The sequence below is a fragment of the Anser brachyrhynchus genome (assembly GCF_964034855.1).
Source record: "Anser brachyrhynchus genome assembly, chromosome: 18".
Taxonomy (NCBI): Eukaryota; Metazoa; Chordata; class Aves; order Anseriformes; family Anatidae; genus Anser; species Anser brachyrhynchus.
In genome coordinates, this window is record NC_137711.1 from 8113185 (window position 1) to 8135871 (window position 22687).

The window sequence follows — 22687 nt, forward strand, 5'->3', positions numbered from 1 at the left end:
GGCGTGGTCTCGGGGGCGTGGTCTCGGGGGGCGGGGTTCCCCGGCCGGGGTCCGCCCCGCAGAGCGCCCGCTGCTGGTGGCACCCGTGGGTGCTGCTGGTGGCACCCATGGGTGCTGCCCTGTGTCACCCGTGGGTGCCACCAGAGTCACCTGTGGGTGTTCCTGGTGTCACCTCTGGGTGCTGGCCGGTGTCACCCATGGGTGCTCCCAATGTCACCCGTGGGTGCCACCAGTGTCACCTGTGGGTGTTCCTGGTGTCACCTGTGGGTGCTGGCCGGTGTCACCCATGGGTGCCCCCAATGTCACCCGTGGGTGCTCCCAGTGTCATGTGTGGGTGCTGACCAGTGTCACCCATGGGTGTCCCCAATGTCACCCGTGGGTGCCACCAGTGTCACCTGTGGGTGTTCCTGGTGTCACCTGTGGGTGCTGGCCGGTGTCACCCATGGGTGCCACCAATGTCACCCGTGGGTGCTCCCAGTGTCATGTGTGGGTGCTGACCAGTGTCATCCATGGGTGTCCCCAATGTCACCCGTGGGTGCCACCAGTGTCACCTGTGGGTGTTCCTGGTGTCACCTGTGGGTGCTGGCCGGTGTCACCCATGGGTGTCCCCAGTGTCACCCGTGGGTGCTCCCAGTGTCATGTGTGGGTGCTGACCAGTGTCACCCATGGGTGTCTCCAATGTCACCCGTGGGTGCTCCCAGTGTCACCCGTGGGCGCTCCCAGTGTCATGTGTGGGTGCTGCCCGGTGTCACCCGTGGGTGCTGCAGGTGTCACGGGTGGATGTTATGGGTGTCACCCGTGGGTGCTCCCAGTGTCACCCGTGGGTACTTCTGGTGCCACATGTGGGTGCTGCCAGCACCACAAGGGGGTGTTCCCAGTGCCACCCCTGGGTGCTCCCAGTGCCACCCCTGGGTGCTCACTACCCCACCAGCCGCCCACAGAGCCCCTCTGGGTGCTGTTTCCACCCCTGGGTGCTCCCAGTGCCACCCCTGGGTGCTCGCTACCCCACCAGCCGCCCACAGAGCCCCTCTGGGTGCTGTTGCCCCCCCCCCCGGCCACCAGGTGAGCCCCCAGGAGGACAGCACCGAGGGCAGATTTGGGTTTCCAGCCCCTGCAGGGCGAGGGGCTGCGCAGGGCGCGCTGGGGCCACGTGCTGCGGGGCCGGGTTTGGGGTAACGCCAGCGCAGGGCCCAAAGGGGACCCCCAAGGGGGCTGGGCACGGCGTGCCGAGCCCCATCCCCACCAGACCCCATCCCCACCGCGGGGACCCCATGGGGGCACGGCGGGCACGGTGCGGGCAGGCACAGCGGGACGGCACCACGGGTCCGGGCACGTCCCCGTAAATGCGTGACGGATTTATGGGGCTGCAGAGCCGGGCTCTCGGAGGTGCTCCCGGAGGAGTGACCGGCGTGGGAAGGGCTGAATTTGCCGGGGAAATGCCTCTGCTCATCCCGGCCTGGGCAGCGAGTCGCTTTTCTCAGAAACCGGTCTCGCGTTTAGAGTCATCCCACGCCTGATGGTGAGACTGGGTGCTGGGCGTGGGGGCTGAGACCTTCGTGGGTTGGTCTGGCTATGGGGAAACGTTTTGGGTTTTGCCACAAAATCAAAACTCACTTCCCACCTTGCTGCTGGCCAAGGGCAGGCAGCGCTCGGTGGGGCCAGCACCAGCCAGGACCGAGCACGAGCTTTGCGCCTTGCAGTTAAAAATCTGCGTTTTTCCTTTCCATTTACCTCCCCACGGAGGGACACCTCGCGCCGCCCGGCTGCGCCACCGGGGTTGTGCCGAAAGCGTCCCTGGGGCTCGCAGATCAGCTCCAGCCTGGGCGCACGGCATCGGCGTGAGCAGGCAGCGCACTCGCTCTGGGTTCCTCGTGGGAACGTGGGTGGAAAAAGCTTTCGGGTCCTCCCGGCTCCTTCGAAGCTGTGCTGGGAAGCAGGTGGGGAAGGGGGAATCCCCTGCTCTGCCAGCTCCAGGCGTGGAGCCAGGGGTCTGCGCCCTGCCCCGGGGGAGCCCCGTGCTGGCCACCAGGGTCCCAGGAGGAGGACACCCCGCAGGGCCCCCCCCCAGGCCAGCAGAGCGTTGGGCAATAAGGAAGCGAAGCAAATGACCGAAAAAACCCCAAGGGTGCAGCGTCACCCGAGGATGTTGAGTCAGTGTGCCGGGACACCACGCGGCCGGCTGCAAATGCCGGGGCTGGCTTGGCCCCGAGGGGGCCGCGGGGAGGGTGCTGCGCGGTGCTGCGCTCCCGGTGCTGGCTGACCCCGGTCTGGGTGCGCTCGGGCTGGATGGGGACGGTGGGGACGGTGTCAGGGAGGTGACCCCAGCTGTGGAGGGGCTCCGAGGTCTGGCACCAGAGTCACAGAGTCACATTTCAGAGTCACAAAGATGGGTGAAATATCCCATTTTCACAACCCTGTTGTTTCTGCCCCCAAACCCCACGCTCCTGCCCTGGGGCTGCACCCCGAGCTTTCATTTCCCCTACACACCGACCCCTTCCTAAACCACCTCAACCCAGGACTTCCCCCCGCCCCCCGCTGGCTCCCCACCAGCCCCCAGCTGCTCGTGGGACCCCCCGCGGGCACATCCCCGTGTTAAAGCCCTCCTGTCCCCGGTGCCACCAGCAGCCACCGGTGCCACCAGCGTGGCCGTGGCCAGGAGCTGCCCGCAGCCGGTGCCGGGGCCCGCTGCCTGCAGCGCTGCCGTTCCCGGCACGGACGGCAGAGGCCAGGCCATGGCCGCTGCAGGCGCTGCTGGGAGCGGGGTGGGAGCCGCTCCCCGCAGCAGCAGGGGATGCTCAGCCTCTGGCAGTGCTCAGCACCCTCGTGGCACCCGCATCCACCCCACGCGTGTCCCCTGGGTGCCCAGCGCGGTGGCACCGCTGTCCCCGCCGCCCAGCCCACGCTTTCCGTCCCCGTGTTGGGATGTTGGTGTGGGGGCGAAGCCCTCCCCGAGCCGAGCCGTTCCCGCTGGCCTCGTGGTGCTGGTGGTGGTGGTGCCACCCCCCTGTGCTGTCCTCAGAGCTGGTCACGGCATCCTCGCCCCCCCGTCCCCCGCTGCACATTGGGCTGGCACCGTCACCTGCCCGTGCCGTGCTCGGGGGCTGCCCCAGCTCTGCCCCCTTTGGGAATTCAGGGATGTTCCTGGGCACCTCCAGCCCCGGGCAGCTGGGGACCCCCTGCTGCTGCCCCCAGAGGTGCTGGGACCCCCCTGGGTCCTGTCCCTGTCGCATCCCCCCCCCAGCCCATGGGCCTGGGGAAATCCTACTTGTGCCCCCTTCGAGTGCTGTTTCCTCCCTCCCTCGCTCCTCAGCCAGCCTGCAGTGGGGAAGCACTTAGAAATAAAACAATCCCTAACGAAATTAAAGGTTGGCAATCAAAGACGGGCTGCTGGGAGCTCCCCTGCTGGGTTTTCACCTTCTTTTATTGCTTTCCAGGGAAAAAAACTCTGGTATGCCTCTGGGGCGATGCAGCCGGGCAGGACAGGGCAGGGGCTGGGGGCTGCCCGCTCCCTTCGCTGCCTCTCACAGACCATGGGGATTTTCCTCCCCCTGTGAACGATTCCTGGCCAGGTGATAAAGCTGGGGATGTCCTGGCTTGGTGGCGAGGCTGGGACCAGAAGATGCCACCTCTGCCCCATGCCCCCCACGATGGGCACGGGGAGGAGGCAGGATCGGAGCGGGCGAAGCGCAGCGGCGCGGAGGAGGAGGTGACCTTTGCGAAGCAATCCTCCTCGCCTGCTGCTATTTATCCAGCCTTCCCCGCGGCTCCTCCTGCTGAGCCTGGCCTTGCACGTGCTGGCAGCTCCGCTCCGCAGCTCCCCGGAGCCCTCCGTGAGCGTCCAGGTGCCCACAGCCTCCACCTCTGTGCTGGGCTCCGTTCTCCCAGGAACCTCTCCAGCCTCTTTTGGTGGGGGCGAGGGTACAGGAAGGGCTCAGACCGGGCAGGATTCAGCATCCCCCCATGCAGGGTCCCATTTTCCCCCAGGGGAGATGGCAGAGAGCAAGGCTGGAGTGCCACAACAGCTGCTTCCCCAGAGCATCCTCATCAGCACCCCGGTCTCTGCGGGCACCCGGCCTCTCCGTGGGCACCCGATGTCTGGGCACCCGATGTCTCTGGGCACCCAATGTCTCTGGGCACCCGATGTCTCTGGGCACCCCATCTCCATGGGAATTCTCTCTCCTGTAGGAACCCCTGCCTCTGCGGACACCCCGTCCCTGCAGGCACCCCTCTGCCACCCCTGGTCCCACATTGCCTTATGGCATCAGTGGGTTGTCACCCCCCAGCCATCACCATGAGCATCATTTTAAAACTGGGTTCCTGCAGCTGCTGGTCCAGTTCCCAGGCCCCGATTCCTACTTTTTTTCACCCGCTCATCACCAGCACAAGCAGCGCAGGTGTCACCTGGTGTCCCCGCTGGGGACAGTGCCACGAGGGACAGAGGGAAGAAGCGTGCTGGCAGCATCCCGGCACCATCCACGCAGGCAGGGCACGGCCGGGCAGCGAGCAGCGGGCAGCGTCACCATCCCGGGGGGACAGCGGCACCGCTGGGTGTCACACACGGCCCCGCACCTGCTGGGTGGCACCGAGACCTCGGCATATGTACAGGACGACACGCAGACGGAGATAAAATACACTGGTAGAGCGTGGTATAACTGCGTTCATGGCCCAGCCCCAAGCAGCGCGCAGCTCGGTGTTCCCTTGCACCGCCGGTTTTCTTCCTCCTTCGCTCTTCCTCAGATCCCACAAGTCCGTTGTGGTGTGCGGTGACAGCAGCTGCTCACCCTCCTGCTCCGTTTGTCTCCCCCCCAGAAATGTTCTCTTTATTTTGTTCCCCCCTCTCCCCCACAAGTTTAAAGCAAACCCATTTACCCCGTCCGCGCACTGCTGCCCTTTGTGTCTGGCCTATTGTTACCCTTTACCAGGAGAACAATGAAAAGAGAGAAAATATTTGTAGTTACTTATTGGAATATCCAAAAAAAGAAAGTAAATGATTTGCACTATTGCTTGGAAAAACATCCCTAAAAGAAATAAATCCCTGGGCTGTGCTGCCCAAATACAAAAGCGCTCTGACGGGACAGAGCCCCGGGGTTAGTTTATTTCAGGGTCTGTTCGGACCATCAGCCTCAAAACTGATGGAACATGCAAAGAGCATCCGTGAGGTGACTGTTTGAAGCTTTCCCTTAAAGAAAATATACTTGTCAATCTTTTTATTATTATTTATTTATATTATTTATGAGAAGGAGAAGGAGAAGGAGAAGGAGAAGGAGAAGGAGAAGGAGAAGGAGAAGGAGAAGGAGAAGGAGAAGGAGAAGGAGAAGGAGAAGGAGAAGGAGAAGGAGAAGGAGAAGGAGAAGGAGAAGGAGAAGGAGAAGGAGAAGGAGAAGGAGGAGAAGAGAAGGAGAAGGAGGAGGAGGAGGAGGAGGAGGAGGAGGAGGAGGAGGAGGAGGAGGAGGAGGAGGAGGAGGAGGAGAAATAGGAGGAGGAGAAGGAAGCCTCCTGCCCCCCTGCAAGCCCCCCAGCTCTGCTCTCTCTCAGAAGTGCCTGTGAGAAGAGAAACCTGGCTGTGAATTACCCCGGAGGATTTTTCTCTCTCCGATGCGCTTTCCTCCCCCCGGCGCTGTGACTGCATCCCTCGGCTGCCAAAGGCCCGGGAATTAATCTCGGCCCGCGCTGACAGCGTTTACATTGGGCGCAGCTCAGATAAACCATATCAGAGCAGGAGCCGGGCGAGGAAGGAAGGGCCGTGCTCCTGCTTAGTGTCAGCCCCGCGAGGGCGGCTGCGCCCCGGCCCCGCGGCGTCGCTCCAGCACCCAGCGGCCCCATCCGGGCGGCTCCGAACCCCCCCCCCAGGGCTGAGGGTGGCCGTGGGGAGGACTGGAGACAGGGTTCCTCCTGTACTTTACCCCTCTGAAGGCAGTGGAGAATAAGAAGGGGAATTTTGGGGTCAGCAGGAGCACGTGGGTTTGGTCTGCAGCCCTGTGTCCCCCGGGATGGGGACCTGGTGGGTTACGAAGCGTCCCCTGGCACCGGGTTTGGGTGCCCCTGTGCTCCTCAGACCAAGGGCTTCTCCTCGCTGAGAGCTCACAAGGGCTGCTTTTTAATAACTATTTTAATAACTATTTGCACAGCACGGTTCTTGCAGCCTCTCTGCTATCTCCGCCTTGCAGATGTATTCCTGCCCGGCCCTCGCGACGACCTCCGGCTCTCCCCATCACTGTCTGCGGGCAGGAGGTGGGCAGAGGGTGGGGATGTGCCCCCCGGGACCCCGCACGGAGCCCCCATTCCCCGCGGGCAGGGCTGGCTGAGCTCTTCGCAGACCCCACGGCCAGCAGGGACAGGCTGGGAGCACACCCCATGCCACGGCTCAGCGACCCCATTCCCCTCTCCCCCCATTCCCCACCCCATAAAACCCCACCGGGGCAGTTCCTAAAACCTCCGCTCCCTGGGGTAAGGGTTTCCTCCTGGAAAAAAATCATCCCGGGGCGGCTATGCTTGGTTTTGGGGTTTCCCAGGCACAGGGCAGCAGGAGGAGGGCGCAGCCCCAGCACCCAGGTGCCCACGGCAGCCCCCAGCACACCGCCAGCCTCAGCCTCCCGCGGCGCCTCCGCTCTCCTTTGGGTTTGGGTTTGGGTTCGGGTCACGGCGCGATCGTCACAGCCACCCCCGGTGACGGGACCCGGGGGTAAATATTAGTGCGAAGTGAAGGGCTGTGTAAATATTTTCGCTCGGCAAGGTAATGATGAAGCTCCCAGCTCCTTTTCAAGCAGGCGCTGGAAAAAACCAGCCCCGTGTTCCTGGTTTCCAGTCAGCCCCGGCTCTGGCTGGCCTCAGAGCGGCGCGCGGAGGTCCCGGAGCCTCGTGGCCCCACCGCAAGCCCCCCGGAGCCGCCCGGTCCTTTCGCTCCTGGTTTCCAAGCCGACGTTTCCCACCTGGAGCACAGCACCTGCAGGCTTTGCTGACCCTTCCCTTCCGCCTGGAAGCGCACACAGGATGGGGCAGAGACTCCGAGGATGGCTTGTTCATCGTGGGAACAGCACCGAGTGATTTTCCCAAAAAAGAGGCAGCAGGAGGAGATGGATTGAACCCGGTGCTCCCCTGCAGGGGCTGGCCTTTGGCTTCCTTCTCCCTGGCCGTGGCTGAGCTGCCCCCCGGCTTTGTGGCCACGTGTTGCAGGGGGCCAGGAACGGTGTCACTGGGGTCCCATCACCCGTAGGGGAAGAAACAGGCTCCCCTCGCATGGCCACGCCAGACCATGTTGCTCAGGGAACCCAGCCCAAGAGTTATCCTGCTGCCTGCAGGGCCTGGAGAACCTCACTGCTGCCCTGACCCGAGGGGAGAAGGGTGGCACTGGGCTCCCAGAGCACCCACCAGGCTCCCAGAGCCCCTGGGCAGCAGCTATGGCCCTGATCCCCTCCTTTCTCCGTCTCAGACCTCACCGAGACCCTCAGCCTCAGACCGGGACCCTAAACTGGGAGTGCTCCCCTTGGAGCTGGTTGTGGCCAGGCTCTGGGGCTCTGTCACCCCCATGGGATGAGTTTCCCCCCCTGGAAGCCCGTTCCGGTTCTGGTGACCTTTTATTGGCACTAGCAGAGAGAAGCACAATAAAAGGGATCGCCTGGATGGCTTTTCCAAGCCCTGCATCTCGAGGAAATGAGGCTTACGGGACGATAACGTGCATCCGGCTGCCTCCTACCCATCCTCCACCAGCAACATTTGGACAAGCTGGCCACTGTCAACCAAATCTGACGGCGATCTCAAATGCATCACGAGCCTGTTCTGCATGGCAGGGAGCTGGAAAGACCCCAGAGGGAAACTGCACCGTGCTGGGACCCGTCCCACCGCAGCAGGACTCAGACACAGTGCAAGGCACATGAGGAGCCGCGAGGGATGGAGCAAAGACCCTGGCTTCTGCTGCTCGGGGAGCCGTTTGCTATTCCTACAGGCTGGGAACCACCTCCTGGTCCTGGTCCTGGCTGCTGCCTCTCGTGGCAATCACCTCTGGGGGTTTCCCTTCCAACCCTGCCCCACTGCCTCCTGCAGCAGGGATGGAAACAGGGGCCCCTCGGGCACCTCCACCAGCCCTAGATAGAAGGGGGGCGAAGGGCAAATCTCCTCCCTTCGCTGCTGATTTCTGTCCACGAGGCTCCATCGCTGGTCCCCCACTGTGCAGGCACCCACGGGGCAGCCCCCAAGCCCCCGACAGGACGCCTGCAGCCCACCAGCATCGCTACCGCCCTGCGGGAAAGAAACCAGGACGAGCTGGAGGGTTTTGATCGATTTATCCACTGAAGATACAAGTTTCAGTTTAATAACACCATTCTGTCTGGTTACAAACATACTAAAAACCTACAAAAAGGAAAAAAAAAATAAAACAGTTACATCCATCGTACACTAGACGGCATGTATAAAACCAGCACGGAAGCGCCGAGAAACACGTACATGAAGAGCATCCGCAGCAGCATCGGTAACGGTACAGACACAGAGCTACATCAGAGCGCGCCGGCTCACGTCTGTGGGTCACTGGGGGACGGCTTCGGACAAACTAACGATTAGAGACAACTTCAGCTATGGAGAATAGTTAGCGGCGCAGCCCGCTGAACGGGTCAGAGCCACGCGGGCAGCTTTACCCCTCCCGAAGTCGGTCCGCGGTGCGGTGGCGGCGTTCCCGTCCTCGCCTGCCTTCCCGGTGCCGCCGCGGGTGGCCCTGAGCTGTCCTCGCACGGGCACCGGCACACCAGGGCTGAGCTCTGGTGGCCAAATTCTGGTCCCTGCTGGAGTCTCCGGGCAGGTCCCTGGGGAGCGAGGGGTCCCAGCCCCCTGTGCTGGATCGAAGCACAAGGGCAGGGACACGGCCGGGCTCCCCGGCCCTGCAGGGAGGTGATGGAGGGGGCACAAGGTCCTCGGGGGCTCCTTGTCTCTGGTGGAGTCGGAGTCTCTCTAGGTATGGGTGTGAATGGGACGCAGCTATGTGTGCACTAGCTATGGTGGTGAGGGGATGGGGTGGACGGGGTCTGTGTCCCATCCCGAACCCAACGCTCCCGCCGTCCTCGGGCACGGAGCGCCCAGCTCCAGCCGACCAAATGCCGTGCCAAACTAGGGGGGGGACACAAGTTGGGTGTCCCCAAAGGGAGCCAAGAGGAGATGCCTGGGTCCAGGTCCTGCCCTGGGGGTGCTGAATCCCACCCCTCCAGCTCAGCATTCATCCTGCTGACGGGGGCACAAACCTTTCCCACTGGCTCACGGGTCCAAGCCTAGCGCTGAGGCTAAGCCAGCAGCACCAAGCTGCTGTATGAGCGAGGGGCCACATCCTGCCCTAGTGCCAGGGGAGGCAGCTCTGAGCATGGCAGGCTCATGGGGGGCACGGGGGCACACGGGGAGGCGAAGTGCCACCCTTCCCGGGGGACAGGACGGCCACCAGCTGCCAGCTGGCTGTGACACCGAGCAGCTGCGCACGCGTGCGCGCACTGGAGAGCCAAGCCCTGCCCTCCCTTTCCGCTCTTCCCCACCGCATTTTTCATCCCTCTGTCACTCCGGAATGATATTTTTTTCCTTTTTCTGTTCATTTTCATCTCTCCCCAGATGACAATTTTCCCGATTTAAGCCATGTCTGCTTTGCTGAGGGCGGCAGAGCGGGGGCGTTCGCTTTATCTCTGTCTCTTCCCCGAGCGAGCTCTGCCCTGGCCACCTTCCCCACTTCATTTTTACTTCCTACAGAGCTGGTAAAAATAAACATGTTTTGTTTGCATATATTTGAGTGGCTCGCAATTTGGCTGATGGGGTGGATCCTCGAGGGACAGCAGCTGTACACATCTGGATTTGGTTTAGAAAAGTATGTCTGGAAAATAAACAAGCCCGACACACACATGCGTGCACACATGCAGCCATGGGCCAGTTTTTCCAGGCATGGAGGGGGAAAAAAAAAGAATAAACTAAACAGAGGAGGAAAAAAAGAAGAAACCAAACAACGTCCCAAGGTCCTGCAGCTCTGGGGGTGATGTCTGAAGAGCAGGGGGCACCAGTGGGGACAGGGCTAAGCCAGGCTCAGACCCCAAGCCCACCTAACTTCATCCCTAACCTGGGATGGCCACGTTAAGAGACAGTTGTCCAAGCCCCTGGGGACAGGGCTGTCCCCAGCCTGAGCCACCCCTGGGGTCCCAAAGTCTCACCAGGAGCTGGGGGAGACACGAGGGTCCCTGCAGGCACCTGGTCAATGGCTTTGAGGCGTGGGGACCTCACTGCTCCTGGCTGCTCCCCCAAAGCCCAGGTGGATCAGACGTGAACCCGGGGACTTGGTGGCCTCCCCACCATCACCTCCCCTCAAACCACATCCAGCTGGAGCCGATGGAGGGGGGCCCTTGGCACTCGGTAGAGCATCCCCATCCCCAAGCCCAGCCACGGAGCAGACACCCCCATTTCTTTCTAGCTGGAAAAAAAATCTCTGATTTCTGCAGGGCCACAGCTGAGCCCGGTTTTGGTTGAGGGAAGGGAGAGCAGAGGAAAAGGTTTCCACCCGAAAATAAAGTTTCTGCCTGGAGAATATTAACCTCAAAGGTTAACACGTGAACTTTTGTCTAAAGATGAAACATCCCCATACGGCCCGGCGTCCGCAGAGCACGGAGAGTACTGAACTCGGCGAAAACACGCCTGGCTGGCCCCGAGGATTTGGCAGAGGTCGGTGCAACTGCACTTGTGAGAGCCCGGTGATGCACGCACAAAAAAACTTTCAGTCCCAATCCAAGTGATTGCTCTCCGCTCTGTGCTGGAGCAAAGCCTGTGACTGACCAGGTCTTTTCCCATCTGCAAGGGCCTGATCCTGACAGCGGCCAGCTGCGAGCACAGCTGATGGTTGAAAGGTGCCTCCGCAAGTGGTGAGCAGCTGCTTGGATGCTCAGAGCTGAGCCTGAAGGTGCTGGCACCTTTAGGGGTGCACTTTGGTGGGCCGAAATTCAGGGGTGCCTACCGTCAGGGACCCTGCTTCGGGGGCAGTGCCCCTCCTCGCCCCATGCCCACCTTCCTAAAGCTGCTTTCAGGCTGCAGTGTGCCTCCCTGGTTCAGGCAGGCCTTGGGATCCTGCTCTTCGGTGGAAATCCTCCTCTTCCTCCTCCTGGCAGCTTTCTCCCCCCTCCCTCTGCCTCTCTGAGAGGCTGAAGGCTCTCCTGCTGGCTCCCCTCACAACCCAGGACAGGCTGCGAGCCAGGAAGGTGCGGGAGCACAGCCAAGGGGCTCCGCGTCCTCCCCAAATTCCCCTTTGCCTAAAGCCAGTGGATAACAGGACAAACTCCAGGCTGCACGTAACCGAGCCCAGAGGATGCGAGAAAGCCTCCAGAGCTGGTGTTTGCCCCTCTGTGTGGGCTCCCACCCACCCGGAGCTAAACCCTGTTACAGCCAGAGAAGGGAGGAAGGGGAAACCCCCAAAACATCTGTAGGAACAGGCACACAGGGCTGGCAGGCACAGGGGCCCCAGGGACCTCTCCAGATCGTGTCCAGCTTGTTAGGGGAAAGGCCAGGGCATGTCACCATTTAGGCAGCAAAACACCCCAAACACCACAAGCAAAAAGGATTCCCTGTGGGTGTTTAAAAGAAGAGAGGAGCCAGCTGTGGGTGAGCAGAGCAGGGGTTCCTGGCTGCTCACCCACACAAACTTAGATAGGTGACATTGCCTTGAAAGGTAAGGGACAGTTTGGGCAGTACCAGGTGGCAAGGATGCCAAAGCTTCCTAGCTAAATACAATGCTCCAACCCCAAACTCCCATCAGCCGGTCCCCAAGCACCCTATAAAGCTAAAATGTGTGCAGGAGGTAACGGGGCTGCCCCATGGGGAGCCCTCTGCCGGGACGGGGGGGAGCACTGCTGAGCCCACGAGGTCCTCCTGCAGGGACAGATTTCTACCAGGCACTTCATCTGGAGGAGCCCAGTCTCACCAAGAGGGCAGGAGTGTTCATTACATAAAAGCTTTGATTTTAACAGGGCAGGGACCTTCCTTCACCCCCAGGAATCCCCCCCTGCTGCAGCCACTTCATCTTTCCCCTCCCTCAATCCCCAAATTCCCCTTCTCGCCCCACATTCCTGCCGGACAGACAAACGTACACACACGAGCCGCCAGGGCTGTGGGCAGCAGCCAAGGCACAACACGTGCCACCTGAACCCATCCTCACGCACATCCCCGCCATCAGCGTCGACCCCGTGGGAGCTGCAGGGAGGCGGGTGGGCTCATGCGCCCACCCAGAGGCACCCCATCTATCCCTTTTCTCTCTCCCAACGGGGCCAAGCGGCACAGCCATCCGTCCCCTTGCTCCCTGCAGCCCTGGGATGGTCTGCAACAGGCAGCCAAGAGCCGTGGGTGAGGAGCGCAACAAGCACTGGCCTGGGGATGCAGAGGGCACGGGGCAGCCCTGCGAGGCTGCGGGGAGCGGTGCAGGCAAAGCGAAGCGCAGTGGTGGGGAGGGCAGCCAGGGGTCCCAAAAAAGCAAGGAGCTGGGTTTCCCCTGAGGGGCTTTGCATGGAAAGCGAGGGTGGTTTCGCCCACCGGTGAGCTGCGTGTTGCTGCCTTTCGGCACAGCTCGCCCGAGGGACGTGGCGGCAGCAGCGGCGAGCACAGGATTCGGTGATGGACGGGCTGGGATGGGAGGATGGAGCCCACAACCAACGCACCCCCTGCTTCACCCCGACCCACCCGCACCCTTCGTGGTTCTTTTTGGCTTGTCGTTGTGATTTATTGTTGTTTTTTTTTAAACCCTATAGAGATCAAATTATGACTTGGCAGCTCCCGGAGCCGGCCCCACTGGGCTCCCCAGACCGAGCGAAAGATCTTTGAGAAGAGACCAGAGTGGGGTCCTGGCGTGAGCGACCCCCTCCCTGCCCCTCGCCCGTGCCCGCTGTCCCTCACAGGGTGGCGTTGGGGTACGGCGCCCAGCCCACCTCCTTGTATGCCGCCGTGACGTGGGTGTAGATGAGGGTCCGCATCTTGGTCCAGGCGCCGTGCGCCTCCGGGGTGAAGTCGTTGCCGTACGCCTCGGAGATGACCTCCAGCAGGACGCCAGTGAGTTTCTGGGGGGATAAGGGGTTCATGAACTCCACAGGCAGTGCAAAATACTGAAATCAGCTTTTTTTTTCCCCCCCTAAGGAAATCCAGTGCTACGGGTGAGTTCTGAGAAGGACAGCCCTCTGTGGGGTGGGTGCAGGATGTCGGGTCTCAACACCCTGGGATAAGGGACGGGGCAGGTACCCTGCCTGCATGGGACAAGGAACGCTGCTTGTGTTCTCAAGCATCCCCCTTATTTTGGCATCTCTTGTGTTTTAAGTGCCTCCACCTTTAAGTGCCTCAACCATGCTTGATTTCTAGAAAACATGACAAGGGGACAGACATACAGCCACGACCACGCTGGAAGGGGTTGCAGGACACCAGTGGGTGGGGAGAGGTCCTTGAAACCCCAACGCTCCATCAGCATCTGCATTTGGGAACAGTGCTCTGCACAGGACAGCATCTCAGTGGGAAAGCACAGCCACGTGGGGAGCGCCCCACAAACACCCAGCCTCGGGGCGAGGACGAGCAACACCTCCACGCCACCGATCCCCCTCCCCAATTCCGAAAACATCCCCCGAGATATTTCTGCTCCCATCCTTTACCTTAAAGTAGACGGGCTCCACTTTGTGCTTGAGGGCGTGGGCCTTGCCCACCAGGGCCAGGACGGAGGAGACCTTCTCCGGGTCGTTGAGGTTCTCCACCACGGTGTTAATGGCCCCCATGACCCGCTGGGCGTGCTTACGCAGCTGCAAGCTCCTCTCCATCTCCAGCGTGTCGTCCATGTGCTTGAACTGGCTGAAGTACTGCTTGGCCGACGGGAAGTTGACAAAAAACCTTCGGAGAAAGGACGGACACGAAGTGCAGTGAGGAGACGAAGCAGAAAATGGAGAGGTGGAGGCGCTGGGAATGACCCCACCGGGTTTGGGGCAGGCTTCTCATTGAGCTCCCGGGGGAATTCAGCAGGGTAAATCAGGAGGGTAACACCTTGCTCCCAGAGCTCCCCTATCTGCTACGAGGACATCCCAGCTGGATATTCACCGACAAAGCGGAGGCACGGCTGAGTTCTTTATCATCACATCCATACCTTTATCATCATACCCAGAGGCTTCAGCCCAGCCGTGCCAGACGCCGCATCCACTCCCCAGACATCAGAGCACCGCTTCCTGGCTCAGAAAGATGCAAGTTTCCCAAACCCCTCCTTCAGCTCAGCCAGCCTCTCCCTGCCCCAGCCCCGCTGTGAGCCCAGGGGCTTCCTTCCAGCTCCCCAACCCCAAGAGCCTGCCCGGGATGCCCCCAGCCCCAAAGATCTCACCAGAGATCCCCAGCAAGGTCTCAGCCCAGAGTTCCCAGCGCTAAACTCACATCCCTGCCAGGAGCCGCTTCCAGCTGCACAAGGGCAGCCCCCAGGCACCCAGCCTGGCCCCCGAGCACCTGGGGACCCCCCTTTTCTGTGGGATCAATCAACCCCAATGAAACCCAGCTGGGGCAAACAAAGCAGGCAGCTGCCCCCAGGCACCACGCGCCCCTTCCCCACCCATCCCTACCTCCCCCCAGGACCAGGTGGGATCCTCGTCCCCCCTCGCCACTCCACGGGCAGTGGGAATTCGGGGCTCAGGCTCGTTTGCTGCTTTGTTCCCCTGCTCCCTGCCCGTCCCCGCTCCCTCGGCTCGCCGCCGCTTCCCCGGGGCACCTGGGATTCATCAGGCGGCCCCAAAATAGGTTCCGGAGGTGTGAAGAGTGCGCGGCGGAAAGGATGGGGGGAGGAAGGAAGGTGGAAAGGGGGAGACGAGGTGGGAAGGACAGTTGTTCCTCCCTGCTCCGAGGGTTTTCTGTCCTGCCTCCCTCCCGGCATCCCACAGATTTTCCCTCACCGTGCCCCGGCCTTCCCGCAGCCCCCAGCTTTCAGCTCGAGCCAGCACCAAGATCAAGGATGCTCGGCCCCTCTAGGGCAAAGCTTGGGTTTTGGCTGTCCCCGTTCACGGATTTTCCCCTCCTGCTGCCCAGACGTCCTCCCAAGCTCCCCCAAAAGACCCATTTAGGTCCAGCTCACGGGCACGATGCGAGGACCCGGGGAATGGGCTTGGAAACAGTCCTGGCACAAATCACGCTGCAGCCGGCAGGACCCCAGGGGCCGCAGCATCCCCCAGGAAAAAGAGGGGCTGAAAGGAGCCCCCGGGGCCGTGTCCTCCCGCAGCACCAGCGGAGGCTCCGACCTTGCCCACGGCATCGCTGGCACCTCCCTGCCTCCCCCGTGGGCTCCGCTGGCAGCGGGGATGGATCCGACCCCAAAGCCCCGCGAGGAAATGTCTGCGGGGCCAGGCCGAGAGAGGGAGCGAGCCTCTCTTGCTTAATAAACAGAGAAGATTAATGTAACACAAAGGTTAAATATAACCAGAGGGAAGGAGAACAAAAAAAAAAAAAAGAAGAGGAAGAAATAAAATAACTCAAACAATACTGAATTAGAAGAGGTGTTTGTTGTGTTTTTTTCCCCATCTACAGAACATTTTTTGAGTTCAAACATCTCAGGCTCTGGAATTTTGTTGGCTCGTTGTGTGTGTGTGTGTGTTTGGGGCTTTTTTTCTTCACTGGAGTCATTAAAAATATGACATTTACCATTGCATATCACACAAAATGATGATTGATGGAAAGCAGATGCCTGAATACCGATCTCATTAAATTTCTTTTTAAGCGATCCCGTTCTGCGCCCGCTAATTTGTTCCCTGGGAGCTACATCTGGACGGGGCGGACAGGATGTCAGAGCTGCCTTCCTCCCTCTTTTGCCCTTCTAACAACTTTAAGGACGCAGTCCTTCCCGGCGGCAGAGCCGAAGGAAATAATTAAGGTGCAAACCACGCCGTCCCCATGAACCTGGTTTGTGCTCAGACGCGGTGGTGCTGCCTCGCCTCGCCTTTCCCCGTCTCCCTCCCTCTGCCCACCCCTGCAGGGCAAACCGAGCAGGGAGAAAATCTTCAAACCCGGCCGTTTCCTTCCTTGCCTGCGCTCCGAGCTCCAGCTGGAAGCAGGACCCCAGGTGCTTCGTCATCCTCAAACCCTCGGTGCTTCACTTACCTGGCAAACCGCAGGGAAAAATCAGCACCAAGCCCTGAGTCCCCGAGGGGGACTTCGTACAGGAGCGGGGAGCACTTGGAGACTTTTTGTTGGCCTTTCATGGTGCTTTCACGCTCATCCTGCAGTCTATCGGCTTGTTTTTGGGGCCAGGGCTGCCGGGCACTGCGTGTGTTAGCAGAGGAAGGGAGCAAAGGGGCCGGGATGCCCCGATGAAGCCCAGGGAGGTTTGGGGAAAAGGCAGCGACCCCCGGCACGCATCCTGCCTGCTGTGCCCGGCTCGCAGCCCCACGTCCTCGCTGCCTGCCCCATCACATGCGGGAATTCAGCCTCTCAGGCAAACCCTGGGACCGAGGGCGAGGAGAGCACCAGATGAACAAATTAAGAAAAAGCCAGCATGGCTTTCCCACCGCCCTTCAGTTTCCCACATCCCCGTCTCCCAGAGCCTTTATCTCCGGCATCATCCTCAGCTCCTCCACGCACACATCCCAGCCTCTCCTGCTTATGGCAGTGGCACCGCACAGGGACGGCCACATCGGTCCCACCTGCAGGTCCCTGGTCCCCATGGGGTGCTTTGGGGTCCCCCCAGGACCTCCCCATGGCCTTGGGGACGTGGGGATGCCCGTGCAGCCACGTCCCCCCCCGAGCATCCCAAAGAGTGCCGCAGTCCCACAGGACACAGCCATGAACCAAAGGCACCATCGAGCACCCTCCCCTTTTTCTACCTCCTGGGGGGCTGCCATATAAAAAAGCCTTCCTCTTGCCTGCCCTCAGTACCAGAGCAGAGTCCCGTTGGTCTCCGTCCGGCCTTTCCTCCAGAAAAACATCAATTGAGATGGGCCGCGATGATTCACGAGCGTGTGATGTGCTGTGGGACGGGGACATCCCCACCAGGGGGTCAGGCTTGGCTCCGGGCCCCTTCCCGACAAAATATTTCAGGGAGGGATCTGGGCAAGCTGCTTTGCTCCGAAAATTTACCATCCGGCAGCCAGAGAGGGGCTCCTTGCCCCAAGGCACACCTGGACACAGCACAAGTCAGCTTTGGGCATCAGCTGCAGGATTGTGCCTTTAAATGCCATTTGGGGGGCTTCAGCCCGTTTAATTTGGGGGCTTCAACCTATTTAATTTGGGATATTCAACCCGTTTAATTTGGGGGCTTCAACCTATTTAATTTGGGATATTCAACCCATTTAATTTGGGGGATTCAACCCATTTAATTTGGGGGATTCAGCCCATTTAATTTGGGGACTCAACCCATTTAATTTGGGGGCTTCAACCCATTTAATTTGTGGATTCAGCTCATTTAATTTGGGGGCTTCAACCCGTTTAATCAATTCAGCCAGCTGAAAAATACCAGACCGTTTTTTCCACCCAGCAGAGCGATTACTCAAGCTCTTTGGTATTTTCTCCCAATTCTCAGGACGGCGCCAGGCGCCCAAGGAGCGCTTTTCCATTTCAAAGCTCTTTGCAGACCGTCGGGGGCCAGGTGTGTCAGCTCACACAAGCAGCTGCCGAAATCTGGGGGCCTGATTCTGCCTTCTCTGCCCCTCCTACACCCCTGCTTCGTGTCTGAGAGGGGGAGCAGTGACGGAGGGATGGAGAAGGCAAAAAATTTGGAAATGTGGAAAGGTGACGGTGGGCCTGGAGCAGTGACAGGGGAAGGGGAAGGGAGAAACCCCCCCAGGACACGGCACAGCTCTCGCATTCGGTGTGGGTTTGACTAATGGGAACTGTCCCTGGCTTTCATCCCCACGAGCCCGGGGGGATCCATAAAGTTTTGTGGTCCTACATCCGCGACCGCAGAGCGTGTGTGTGGGTGTGGGAGCGGCCGTGTGCGGCCGGCAGGACACGGGGGGCTTTCATGGCTTCCCAGGCTTCGTCAGGGGCTGCGAAGGAGCCGGGACCCCGAGCCCCAGCGGTGCTCAGCCCCCGTCTCGTGTCGGGCACTCGGCTGCTGCGTGGGCGCCGGGGGGCTCTGAGCAGATGCCGGAGCTCTGCGCCCCGGCTCCTCCGCCACGAGGTCCCCAACAGGGAGAGTTTTCCAGAAAGAACCGATTCCTCAATTACGGGTGGGGAAACTGAGGCAGGGCGACATGCCTGGGGGCATGGGGAGGACACACGTGAACGTCAGCTCCGGTCTGTTGGCTGTGCTGGCCGGAGTGACCCAGCCGAAATAAAACCCCAAATGTGCAGGTCGGGGGTCTGGAGCCCCACCCAGCCCCGACCCCAAAACCAGCCCCAGCCCCAGCAAGGGTTAAGGCAGCTGCTGCGAGATGGATCCCAGCAGCGTTACCCGCAGAGGGCCCCGAGCTCCCGAGGAGGAGGAGGAAGACGAGGAGTCTGTGCTTCCTCCGGAGCGAGGCTCCCCCGCCGAGGGAGCCGTCAATTAGCGACAGTTCTAACCGCGCGGCGCACGTTCCCATGGCCCGGTGGCCGCTCAGCCAGAAGTCCCCATTGTTCCTGTTCACGTCCCACCGGACCCCGCGAGCTCAGGACCCCGCTGTGCCGCTGGAAGGGACCCATCTGCCGCAGCCACCGGGGCTGGGAGCCCGCCGGGTGTGACCCCGTGCCTCAGTTTCCCCAGCTGCCAAGCGGAGGCTGGGAGGATAAAAGTGGAAATGCTGGGACGGGGAGGAGGGAGCTGCGCTGAGATGTGCCGTAGGTTCCCTGCGGGACCCCCCACCCTCACCCCGTGTCTGGGTTTTGGGTGGGCATCACTGCACATGGGGGTCGTGCCGGGGAGGGACCCACGGCCGTGCAGCCTCTGCCCCTCTCCCCAAGCCACCTTCTGGCACTCCCATTTCTGCCTGAAAGCGCAGACCCCACCTGAGGCATCCCAGAGATGCCCCGGTGAGGGAGCAGGGCTGGGATCACCAGGGCAGGTAGCACGGCCGTGGTAAGGCTCCCAGCGAACCCCAGTTCATCCCAGGTGCCAGCTCTGTCCTACCCCGCTGGCATTTGGGGACGCCCCTCAGCGCGGTGCCACAGCTCTCCCTGGGGACAAGAAACCCGGAGCAGAAACTTGTGCTGGGAGAGTTTCCGTCAGGATCAGAGCTCGGCCACGTGGTCCTCGCTGCCGCACCTCGCTGTCCTCGTCCCCAGCCCTGCTCCGAGCTTGTCACAGGGCTGTGGGGACACCGCCAGCGAGGAGCCGCCCTGGGCACGTCCCCACGAGGGATTTTTGCAGGGCGAGGAGCTGGCCACGCACAGCTGCTGGCCAAATCCTGCCCACCTCCTTCCGACACTGGCACTGCCGTCCTGGCTGCTGCCCGGGGCTCTGCCCTTCTGTGAGGAGCGGGGAAATGGCAGCAGCAGGGACCCCCACGCCCCATTATCCGCTCTCCCCCACCTCCTCTCCCCCTGCCATGTGCTGAAGCTCACGGGAACGGGAAAAGGGGCACGGAAAAAGGGAATTTAGCATCCCCCAGACCTCTGCCACGTGCAGGCTTCATGCCAGGCCCTGGGGGTTTGGTTCCCCAGGCTCTGTGCTGCTTGTGGGGAAAGCTGCGGGTAAGATTTAGGTGCTGAACCTACAAAGTGGCGGATGGAAACCCCACTGTGCCCTGCGGCTCCCGTGGGCTCGGCACACCAGCTCTCAGCCCCTGGAAAACTTTTGGGTGGTTGTTAATAAAAGTGCATGCACACGAGGGGCTCTCCACGCACAGAGCCCCACTGTGGGGGCACAGGGGGAGGTCACAGCCCCGTCCCCTCTCTGGGGTGCACGGGGCCGGGTGCTGGCAGCGGGAGCCTGCCCGGGGAGATCCCTGCTTTGCTGCTCCCCCGGTGGGTGGTGGGTGCTGGAGGTCTGTGGCTCCGGGGAGCCCCTCTGCTGCCTGCCAACAGGTCAGTGCAGGCAGCTCGCCTGCGCCTCTGCCCGTCCTCCTCTCCCCTTTTAAATAAGATAAAGGCTTGATGCTCAGCGCCACCAACACCGCGAGCGCTCAGCATCCCTGCAGCCCCGCGGGATTCACCTCGGCGCCTTCCCCAGACACGGGTCGCACCCCAAACAGCCTGTCAGGGACAAGAAACCCCTCCTGCCCCTATTTCCCCCCACGGAGCCTCTTCCCCTTTTTGCTTTCGGCGCAGCCCAGGGGCTTTCCACTTGCCCATCTCTCTGCCACTCTGCCCCACACTCGTGCGGGATGCTCCGTGCCGTGGGGCGATGCTCCGAGCCATCGGGCGATGCTCCAAGCCATGGGGGATGCTCCGAGCCATCAGACGGTGCCCCACACCTCGGGCAATGCCCCGTGCCCTGCTCCTGGTCCTTCTCGGTCCCTGCCCCCCTGGTCCTGCTGCCCCCCCCCGATCTGTGCCCTCCGCACCCCCTCCCGCAGCCAACTTCGGCGCTCTCCTTCCCGCCGACGCTGCCGCCGGAGGGACAGATGGTGCCCTCGGAGACACCTGCTTGGGTTTTGTCTTGGCTCCCAACTTGCATTATTTCACCCGCCAGCCTGGTACGTACCAAAGCCATCCGCACGGATTTATTTGGGGGGGGGGGGAACAAAACAAAATACCCACAACAAAACCAACCCAGCCCCGGCGAGCCGAGCCCGGCGCCGCTCTCCCTCCTCCGCGCTCCCCCACCTCCGCGCGCAGGCTAAGGTGACCTTTCCGAGGGAAGCAGCTTCCCACAAAGTCCCCGCGGAGAGGCTCCCCCGCTCCCCCCGCCGCCGCCCCCCGGCTCGAACGTGTGGAAATCAGAGGAGTGCTGTGAAACCGTCCCTGCGCCGAGCCAAGCGATGCACCGAGCAAGCTCCCCACTCGCTGTCATTCATCGCATTCCAGTTCTATATATTGTTCTGCCTCTTTCTTAGCTATAAAGGGATTCGCTTGGATCCGCTTCTTTTTATTGCTATTTATTTTTTTTTTAAATACCTGATGAGCACGGAGACCCCAACGTCCTCGCAGTTTGCGTATACTCTGCTCCATGTCTCCTGAATCACCTTCTTTTCCGCCTCCGAGATCTCTTCACTTCTTTCCCACCTCTCAATCTCCATTTCTCCCTGGACTTTCTCCATGGGAAGCAGCCGGCACGATCCTCCGGGAAGCCAGGAGGAGGCTCGGGGAGATGCGTGTGAGTGTGCGCGGGGATCTCCTGCGAGAAGAGAGAAGGTGTCTGCTCGGCGGCCGCGCGGGCGCTGGCGGCTCTGCCGGCTGTGCGAGCGCAGCGTGCGCTGCCTGCCTGCCTGGCTGCGTGATTTTAGAGAATATCCCCGAGGTCGGGTGCCTGCGGTTAGACCTCAGGTCTCCCCGTGCTGCCCATGGCCGTGGCGAGCCTCAGCTCAGCCTGGGTGCGTGCGGCTGACTGATGGGAAACTGCCGAAAAGTAAAATATTCAAAGGCATTGCAAGACCAGCCTCTTCCCCAATGTGTGAACGTGAGCTCACTTTCTCCCTCTCTCCTCCTCTCTCCCACTCCTCCCTCCTGCTCTCTCTGTCTCTTTTTTTTTTTTTTTCTGAGAGGCAGAGAGGAGGAAGAGGCTCTGGGCAGCATCAGGACGGTGCGCTGGGGGGGGGGGGGGGGCTGGAAGTTTTTTGTGATTTTTTTTTTTTCCTTGTAAACAGTGCAGAGGAAATTCCAGATCCGAAGCGTGCCGTTAAACTTATCCCAGCAGCTGGCTCAGCTGAGCTCTGCCTCTCCTCTTGCCCCGGCGCTACCTTCGAGCAAGCGCTCGTGTTTTGGGCGATAAATCCTCGGAGCCGCGAGCAGCCTCGCCCGTGGCGCTCCTCTGCCACCCAAGGGAGCCGGCGCCCGTCCCGCGGGGTTTGCTAATGGAAAGGATTTGCTCTCCCTTCTTGTGCCAGGACTGAATGGCAAAGGGAGCCAGACTTAAGGCAGTGGGGAAATAAATGAGGGGGTTAGTGCTGCTGGCAGGGACGGGGAACACGGGGACACCTCCGCGCCAGGCTCCCCGCTGCCCCTGCGTGCGTCTTTGGGTTGTTTTTACCCAAATGCCATTTTCTGCTCCCTGCAAATCGGGCATATCAACCCTGCGGGGCAGGGAGAAGGAAACTACCGAGACTTGTAATAACCACCGGTCCCCCAGAGGGGGATCGGAGACAGGAGAAAACAGCCGGCGAGGGAGCCTGGGCTTGTCCATTGCGCTCCTGCACCCGCCTGCATGCAAGAGGAGCAGCGGCTGGACAGACAGAAGCACAGACAGACACACAGACAGGCAGACACACAGACAGGCAGGCAGAGGGTGCAGCTCTGAAGGGGCTGGAGCTCTGTTCCTGCAGACCTGCGGAGGCTTTTCGCTCTATTTCTCCTCCAAACCAGCCTCAGCCCCCACCCTGATACCAGCAGCGAGACCGTCGACTTCAGCAAATCCTCTCCTGCAGATGTAAAGGGAGCAGGCGGAGGGGATGCTGCTGCCACCGCCCCCCTGCAGGCCCCCCCCCAATACACCAGGACCCCCCCGACACCAGCCCAGAGCCGAGCCCCCCAGCCTGCCAACCCAGCGGCACAGCCGGCCCTCGCCACCGGGGTCAGGATGATCCACGTCACCAGCACCACCACCAGCACCATCGGGTGCTCCCCAGGCAGCTTAAAGTTTGGGTTTGCCTCCTGCTCGTTAGCCACCAGGATTAGGGCCGAC

At 61.2% G+C, this 22687-nt stretch overlaps 1 protein-coding gene and 1 long non-coding RNA gene across 2 annotated transcripts; one reads left to right on the forward strand and one right to left on the reverse strand.

The window, feature by feature from the left end:
- Positions 1-592: 592 nt before the first annotated feature.
- On the forward strand, positions 593-8410 carry LOC308179809. Its single transcript, XR_013940549.1, has 2 exons — positions 593-1519; positions 3985-8410. It is a non-coding gene; the product is annotated as an uncharacterized lncRNA (long non-coding RNA).
- CYGB (cytoglobin) lies at positions 8265-21541 on the reverse strand. Its single transcript, XM_080560512.1, has 3 exons — positions 20965-21541; positions 13626-13857; positions 8265-13046 (listed from the first exon to the last, which is right to left on the reverse strand). Exons 1-3 carry the CDS (start codon positions 21105-21107, stop codon positions 12882-12884), a joined length of 540 nt encoding a protein of 179 aa, XP_080416638.1. The 5' UTR covers positions 21108-21541; the 3' UTR covers positions 8265-12881.
- Positions 21542-22687: the final 1146 nt, after the last annotated feature.